The 9,307-nt window shown below is 27.9% G+C and overlaps 1 protein-coding gene across 1 annotated transcript; it reads left to right on the top strand.

The window, feature by feature from the left end:
• Positions 1–7,194: 7,194 nt before the first annotated feature.
• Positions 7,195–8,476, top strand: LOC129301005 (probable membrane-associated kinase regulator 1). Its single transcript, XM_054939590.1, has one exon. The coding sequence runs from the start codon at positions 7,326–7,328 to the stop codon at positions 8,334–8,336; it is 1,011 nt and encodes a 336-aa protein (XP_054795565.1). The 5' UTR covers positions 7,195–7,325; the 3' UTR covers positions 8,337–8,476.
• Positions 8,477–9,307: the final 831 nt, after the last annotated feature.

Below are 9,307 nucleotides of genomic sequence, written 5' to 3'. Positions count from 1 at the left end.
AAATATGTCATTTCTCAAGAAAAAAAATGTCAAACAAGCCATTTGGAACTATAACTTATTTGTCATTTACATGTTTCAAAGAAAAAATATTGTCATTCCGTCTAAAAAATCATCATAAGACTTTGCTCTCATTAATTAACTTTGTCCTCACCCTTTTTCTTTTAATGAATCCAAGAGATTCTTTATATGAGATAAGGGCCGTGGAAAGCACATTTTTACATAGCATCTTGGCTTGCCTTTCAAGCCACAAATTTAATTATTATAATGAGGATCAAATTTTATTAAAAATAAAACCATTAAAAAGTTCAAGTTGAACTAACGAGTATTGAGGACCTGTTTCGGTAACTTTTAAAAGTATATTCAAACCTCATATGAGATGTGTTTTTAACAAATTTAACAAATAATCAGATTCACAAATGAACTTTTGTCATATGTAAACTAAAAACCAAAGACATACTAAGTCTAATAAAAAAAAAGTTAGTTTCTCATCAACATGATAAACTAAGGTTTAATTTTCATTGAGAGATGTGCTCATATTTAATACTTGACTATGCCTCAAATAAAATTGCCTCCAATAATAAGATATCTGTTAGCAACTAAAAAAAGTCAAGTTGATTGGATGACAAGAACAAAATGAACTATAATAAGCACACAACTTGCAAACCATACATGAAAGACCAAAAAAAAAAAAAAGGCATACAAACAAAGATAATCAGAACTAGTAATTTGTGCTAACTCGATAGATCAGTCAAAATAAGTTTGAAAAATCTTAAGGTTGTACTTGAGAGTTTATAAATTTTCATTTTTATTTTTTATTTGGGCTCCTGAATAAGATTGGCTTGAAAAAAAATTCTTTTTTATTAGAGCTGCCGAATAAGTATGAAAAAAAAATTTGAACTAAGCTTGAACTCAAATGAGAAAGACTTGAGCATCCAATTTTTTTTTATTATTAATATTTGAATATTCGTTGAATTTCAAACATAATTACCACTGATAAGAGGATACATGCTTACACACAAAATACATAGACCCTCTCTAATTCTAACTACAGAGTGAACATATAGCCTCTATGGTTTTTAAGGAATGGAATTTAATACACTTGAAGTTGTAAAAAATATTTGATATTCCAATTTTTCTTTAACTGAATTTATTGACTGAAATAAATAATGTCTAGTAATTAAAAACTCAAAGAAATGACATCATTGCTGTGATAGTTATAAGAGACTAGAAGCTACATAAGAAAAGAGGGAGAGGGGTTCATAGAACCATCTTAATAATCCCATCCTTAATAATCCCATCCCTATATAAACAATAATGGTTACCTAGACAGCAGATTACCACTTTCACACATCCGATTTCACATTAAGAGAGTTAAAATCACCAAACATGACAACAAACGAGCTACTAGCATCATTAAAAAGCACCTTCATCTCTGTCGCAAACCACCATCTATCGAATTGAGAAGCTCAAGCCAAGACCCACACAACAAACTCAAACCATCAAGATCCATATTGAGTCACAAAACCTATGATTAACCATCATGCATTGTCTCTTTTCCTTTTTTTAACAACTCAAATCAAAGAAAGGAATAACACACACCAACAGAAAGAGTTAAAAAACAAACACACATGCACTCATGCTAGACAACCCTCTCATTATAGAAGTCAAGGAGAGAGGTGCCGGAGAACAAAGGTTATATAAAAGAATTTTCACTAATAAAGAGAGAAAAACTCCCACAAGGAAACATTGGGAGAGGAAATTGAAAAGCCAATGACAAATTTCATGGTCTAAAGATTATAAATTGTCCACTAATAAAATTCTTACAATATATAGCAAGATTTGAACAAGTGCTTTTATTTAGAAGCTAAGTTATGATTAACTAAATCATTTTTTTACCAGCTGCAAAGCTTAAGACTTTAGGTCAGTGATAAAAAATATTTAAATTTAAAAGTAGGAGGTTCATTAAGAATTAAATGCAAAATACTAAATTCATAACATTACATTTCCTAGAATGAGGGGTAAAATTGCCCCTCTTACGGTGAATTTTGTTGCAGTTTGATTAATGTGTTAAACGCAATTTCACTTTTTTTTGTTTTGAAGGTCTTTGAAAGTTAAAAAAAAATAAATATATTTAATACTTCTTTCATTTTAAAATATAAAATATTTTTAATATTTAAAGTATAATTATTATTTTTTAAAAGTATCTATATTAATAAATAATTTTATATATTATTATAAAATGTTTAATAGAGATATATATAAAAATAAAATTTATTTAAAAATATATAATTATTTTATTATAAAATAAAATTTAATTAAAAATAATTTATATTTTTTTACGGAGAGGATATTTTTTTTAACAATTATATGATAACATGATATGCATGTATGTAAAAATAGATGCCTCGTGCATCGTCCGCCATATCCGTTACAACCACGTGGTGCCTCATGTCAGAATTGAAAATTCACCCCTCCCTACAGTCGCCATGCTTGTCCTGCATGATTTGTTTTAAATATTTTTATTCTTTTTTTTATTATTGTTTGTGAACATTCCAGCTGGGCGGCATTAAATGTGGATAATTTTTTGAATTAATGAACACCTTTAATCTTAAACTATTGCCCAACGAATAGCTTAATTTTAAACTTTCAATATAAGCAAAAATTCTTATTAACTTATAAATTTTGAGTAAATTATCACCATTATTAATTTACATATAATGGCAATTAATTTTTAATTTATAAATGACAAGAGGTAATTTACTCAAATTTACAAGATGCCCATTAACCTTAATTTTTTTATTAAAAATTTAAATCATGATTTATTATGTTATGTTGTGAAATATTTTTTTTGGCCAAAAATTATTTTTATTCTTTAAACTTATAATATGACATAAATTATATTAAAAATGAATGAAGTTGTTTTTGACGTAAAGTTGATTTTAAAATATTCTAAGAATCTCTGAAATATTTGGATATGTATTTTTTCATCTTTTGGTTTACTAATGTGTATTAATACTATCATTAACTAGTCTTGAATGAAATTAAACGGACATGAATCCTCGTTACACGTTGGTGAGCATTTTTTGATTGAAGGATGCATGCTGTCGTTTGGGTCTTTTTCTCATGAAATTATATATGTTAATAGTAGTGAGGAAAAGAGTATAATTACGAGGATACAAAATTTGGTTGAACAAATCGTAATTACTCTTAAAATGTTTTATGCATGCATTTTTATATTAATTTTTTTATTTCGGTACCAAATTTTTCTCACTCTCAATATATTTAACACTCTCTCCATTCAAAAACATAAAATATTTTTTAAAAATTTAAATATTAAAAAATATAATACATTTTTAGTCTTTCGAAATGTAATCATTGATTTTTTTTTAAATTACCCTTATTGATAATGAATTTATATTTATTATAGGGTGTTTAATAAAGGTAAATATGAAAAGATAAAGTTAATTTGAAAATAGGTAATTATTTTATTGAGAGTAAGAATCAGTTAAAATACCTTATATTTTTGAACGGAGAGAATATCTATATTTTTTCCCAGAAATAAGAAGGAAATAATAGATAATCATGCCACATGTTAGAGAGATAGATACTAATAGTTTGGGATTGCAAGCAAGATTAAGCTTATAATTTCACTTATAGAAATGACTAGATAATGAGACTATTGATAACTTAATTAAATTTAATTTGTTATATACACAAGGTACAATGGTGGCGGAAGCAGAATTGGCAAGTTAAGGCCCCAGGTTTTGAATTTTATTTTCATATTATATGGGTGTTGTAGATAGATATTCAATCTCTAAAATTTATAGAAACATTATATAACTTATTTTCTGCATTTTTTTCAAATCGTTTATAAAGATGAAAGTCCTTACCATTTACATTCATTTTTACAAAGAATAATATCTTACTTCGTCCCAACATTAAGCCATCTTATCAATTTTTGCAGTGAGATTAAAATACAATGAAAGTCAATATATGCACATACATATGTACGTGACACATAACCCCTCTCTCCAAATTTATTTATAAATCACTTTTAACATATTTTATTAAAATTTAAAAAAATTAAAACTTATTATCTTTATTTAAATGTTTTTCTACTTCATAACTATTAAATATACATATTTTAAAATAAAATTCTCTAATACTCTCTTTGATCAAAAAATATAAATATATTTTATAATAAACAGCATAACATTCTTATTCTAATAAAGATATATATTGTTTTCTTTTTTAATTTTAGTTTCAATTTATGATGAGTGAGAAGAAACTCATAAATTAAAAAAATAAGAATATAGGTTAATAAATACCTTAGGTAAAATAAAAAAAAAAATTCTACAAATATTAAGTCGCTTATATTTTATATCAAGATTCGTTAAAAAAAATGCTTATATTTTGAATTGAAAGAAATATTTAATAATCTTCCCAACATTTAACAGAAGTAAAGAGATAAAATAAACAAAAAATTGCAGAAGTGTCATGTAAAATTAATAAGATCAAAACATTTTTTTTGTCATATAAATAAGAGATACTCCTTGTGATCTAAAATATAAGTAGTTTTTAGGAAAAAAAATTTATATCAATAAATCCTCATTCTCATAAAAATATACTTCTTTAATTCTATTTATAAGATACTTTCAATATATTTTACCAAATTTAAGGAAAATATTAAAAGTAATTAACTATATAAAAATTTATAATTTTTAAATTTTACTCTTATTAAATATACATATTTTAATAATATATTTTTCTCTAATGTTCAATGAAAGTCAAATGAAAAAATTTGTGATGAAAATGTAATGAACTAACTTCTAAATAGGACTAAAATTTTTTTGTCTCTAACCTATAAATAAGATTGTAGGGAGTATATTGTTTTCCTTTTTATCTACAATCTTAATTACCTATGCATATCATAATGAGTGAGAGATAAACTTATACAATGATTCAGGTTAAGAAGTACAGGGAATAAAATGGGAAAGAATTTTTTTTACATGAACTAAGTTATTTTATTTTAAATTAAAATTAGTTGAAAAAAATACTTTTCCTTTGAGAAGGAAGGAGTAGGAGATTCAAGTCTTTTTTACTAGAATACTACACACAGTAAAATAAATTGCCAAATGCTACAACGTGAAAAGTATTTTTCAAAATACTACACCAAAAATTGTTCACAAGAAAAACAAGTTTAAGATTCTAAAGAAATCATTCTCGCCTAGAATGATTTTAGAGTCCTAAATTATTTTTTTATTTCATTAAAAGTGAAATCGTTCATTGCCTGAATAATTTTAATTTATTATTGTTGATTTGACATTTTATTTTCAATCTTTCCTTCTTTAACCCGTAATTGTTTTGTCAAACCTTCAAACCCCTCAAGCCCAAATTTTACTTTTCACACGGGATTAAAAAATTTATGCACAGTAGCTATATAAGGGGCTGAAAATATGAAGACATAGTAGCAAAGTTGAGGCTAAATAATGCAAATATACGCACAAACTCTTTTCTATGATTCATTTTACTTCCTAAACATTACATTATACAATTAACATCCCAATAAAATTAAATTATAAAAAAAATTAAATTAACTAATTTTTAAAAATTTATAAATTAATTATCTAACTTTTATATTTAAGATCAAATGAAGTATTACTTATATGTAACAATTTTTTTATGTGTATTTAATCTTTTTATGTAATAAGTATTTTTATTAATAAATTAACTACAAACACACACATATATTATATAATCTATGCAGTATATGTATATATAGTATATGTGTATGTTTATTTGTTATTTGACCTCTCTCCCTAAGTATAAGGATCTACCATGTTTTATAATATATTAATATGTACATTTTTCCAAACATCAATATTATAAAAATGTATAATTTTTTTACATTGTTTATTTAATCAGTTTTTCCTATACTATTTATATTTGTTATAATTAATATTATAGATATATAATTTCACTTTTAAATTTTTTATATTATTTATTTGATAAGGTTTTCTTATATTATTTATATTTGTTACGAGTAATATAATTTTATAGATATCTTTGTAATGATTAATATTATGTGTAATTTATTCTCTCAGATTTTTAATGTAATAAACTTACATAAATAATTAATTAGTATGAATATTAAAATAAATAAAAATATAAAATATTGTATATTATTTTAAAATTTAACTCCCTTTACATTTACGTTGATTATACCCTGATTATTTTATAAAAATATTAACCACATTGCTACATTTGCAATTAAGAAAAACTTAACATACAAAATATTAATGATTAAATATTAAAATTTTACTCAAAAAAATATTAACTTTAATATAAAATTTGAAAAAATTATTAAGAAAATATACCTTAATTAGATGGAGAGTCAGGCTTTAAGTAGATAAAAAGAAAAAAATACACTTTAAACTTTGATCACAACACTAACACCAACAATTGAAATAGAGAAATTAAATAGAAATAAAGAATTTTAAAGTTTGAATGAGAAGAAATGACAAAGCATGAGAAATGAAGCAGACAAGAAATAAAGCAAGAATGAAAATTATAGAAATAAAATGTTAGAACACTGGATAAATAAGAGCAAATAATGTTTATATTCAATCTCACCAACGCATGAATATGAATAAAATGAGAAGAGCAAAATTACCCTCACACTATTTGGCTTCACTCTATCTAACTTCAACTTTGCTACCGTGTTTTCATATCTTCAGCCCTTACATAACCAATGTGCATGAATTTTTTATTTTCATGTGAAAAGCAAAAGCTGAAGCCTAGGGTGTTCCGAAGATTTTCACAAAATGATCACGGGTTAAAAAAAATATAAAGATTAAAAATAAAACTTCAAATCAATAATATAAGTTAAATCATTCATGCAGTAAATGATTTTACTTTTAATAAAATAAAAAGATAATTTTAACTCTAAAAATCATTCTAGGTGAGAATAATTTTTTCAGAACCTCAAACTCTTTTTTTTTTATAAATAATTTTTAGTGTAGTATTTTAAAAAAATATTTTCCATATTACAGTATTCCAGCAATTTCTTTTACAATGTGTAGTATTATGGTAAAAAAGCTGGGAATCGGAGTAGAAAAATAAACCAAATAATGGAAGTAAACGTTGCGAATGGTGAAGTTTACGCGTCACAAAGGAGCGTCGGCAATGGAGATAGAGATCCTTGACCATTCTTCACACGTCCCTCTCTGCAAAATTTCTCTCTCAAGTCTCAAACTCTCAGGTCTCTCTCTTAGCTTAGGCTCTCCTCACCGTCTTCTCCTTCCTTCTCTGCCTACCATGTAGCTATGGCGAAGCCACCCACAGACAAAGACATGACAAAGTCAAACTCCCACATGCTTCCTCCGTCGCCCACCCACTCCTCCTCTTCCTCCGACTTCGAGTTCACCATCTCCATCTCTCCCCGAAAATTCTCCTCCTCCGCCCTCTGCCCCGCCGACGAACTCTTCCGCGACGGCCACCTTTTACCCCTCCACCCCTCCCACAGCTTGCCTTCCGTAGTCCCAACCCTCCTTCCCTCCTCCTCCTCCTCCGCCGCCCGTGACTCCTCCGGCAGCTCCAACGATTCCCAGCATTCCTTATTCACCGCCACCGATTGCGACTCCTCCCGCCCGAGCTCTGTCACGGACGACGATGACGTCAAACGATTTAACAACCCGCTGTTCTATCCCCAAGCCACTCGATTCCAATCCCATAGAGAGATTAACAAGATCAACAAGACGAGCACGACGAACAAGTACTTATCATCTACCTTCTCGAGATTCTCCTCCGTGTTCCGGAAAGAACCGGGTAAGACCCGAGATCCGGATGGCGTATCCGGATCGTCGGTGAGACGCGTGAGCGTTACGGCGAGAGAGGTTGTTAGGAAGTATTTGAAGAAGGTGAAGCCGTTGTACGAGAAGTTTTCGCAGAAACAGAATCATCAGCAGAGGACGGAGACTACTAACGGAGCAAAACCGACGTCGTTTTCGTCTCTGTTGGCGAGAACAGAGAGATCAACTGCGAAAGAAGCGGAGAAGAAACAAATAGGGTCGGTGATGCTTTCTCATTCTTTCTCGGGAAATCTGAGGCACCTGAGGAGGAAGAGAAGCTGCGTTTCGAGCTGTCCTTCGTCGATGAGATCCTCGCCAACTCACTCCGGCGCGATTTCTCGAAGCGGTGGCGTCGCCGGAGGGATGTACTATAGCAGCTACAATTCGTCGACGATGGAGGAGTTGCAGAGCGCAATCCAGGGTGCGATAGCACACTGTAAGAACTCATGGATTCAGGAAAAACCAATGGTCAGCAACGAAATCTAAATCTGGTTAGGGCATTTTCATTTAAGGCATGTAGTTTAATTTAATTTATTTACGCCTATCTCTGTTTTTTCTGGTTTTGTCCTTCCTTAGATGGGATTAAGCTAATATGGTAAAAGATAATCTACTTTCTCTGCTGTTTTTTCCTTTCACTTTCTTTAGCTTTTCCGGGAAAATCTGACATGAGAGTGATGTCAATAAAATAGCTGCACGGGACTGCATTTGATCAAAAGTTGATTCTGATTTTCTAGTGAAAATACGTTCAGAAATTTCTTTTCTCGGTTGGCAGCGTCAATAGATACGCTAAAAATAATCACTGGAGAATTGGGGTCTCGGGTCACAAATTAAAATTTGAATTCTAGTTAAGAAAAGGGCAAGCATTTAATACGCTGCTCAGAATAGGATTGCAGAAGATACAAAAATGTGAAAAATCGCATAGAAAAGGGGAGCTTTCTGACAGTGCTGTCACTTGAGATTGAAATGGTCAATTTTTCATAATTTATATTTATAATCATTTATAGTTCATGAATAATATGATTTTCTTGAAAAATAGAAGATTTTTTTTAAAAAAATGAATGTATAAAAGTATAAAACTTTTTAATTTTTTAAAATGTAATTATTATTTTTTGAATATTTTTATTAATAAATAATTTTATATTTATTAAAGATATTTAATAAAGATAAATATAAAAAATAGGGTTAATTTAAAAGTAAGTAATTATTTTATTGAAGGTAAAATTCAATTAAAAATATTTTACATTTTTAACGAAGGAAGTATATTTTTTAAATGATACCTTATACAGTGATATACTCTTTCAGTAAAAAATATAATTATTTTTAATTGAATTTTACATTAATAAAATAGTTATTTATTTTTAAATTAATTTTATATTTTTATATTGATTTTTATTTAATAAAGTATTTTACTCTAAATAAATATAAAATAATCTTTTCAATGGAATACTTAAAAAAAA

The sequence above is a fragment of the Prosopis cineraria genome, unplaced genomic scaffold, assembly GCF_029017545.1.
Source record: "Prosopis cineraria cultivar Desert tree isolate PC_DT_omini unplaced genomic scaffold, ASM2901754v1 PC1845, whole genome shotgun sequence".
Taxonomy (NCBI): domain Eukaryota; kingdom Viridiplantae; phylum Streptophyta; class Magnoliopsida; order Fabales; family Fabaceae; genus Prosopis; species Prosopis cineraria.
Note: the sequence above shows the minus strand (reverse complement) of the source record. Positions and strands in the feature narration are given on the sequence as shown.

What these genes read in the sequence shown, in the direction of transcription:
- LOC129301005 (XM_054939590.1), top strand. Translation starts at nt 7,326, where the DNA reads ATGGCGAAGCCACCCACAGACAAAGACATGACAAAGTCAAACTCCCAC.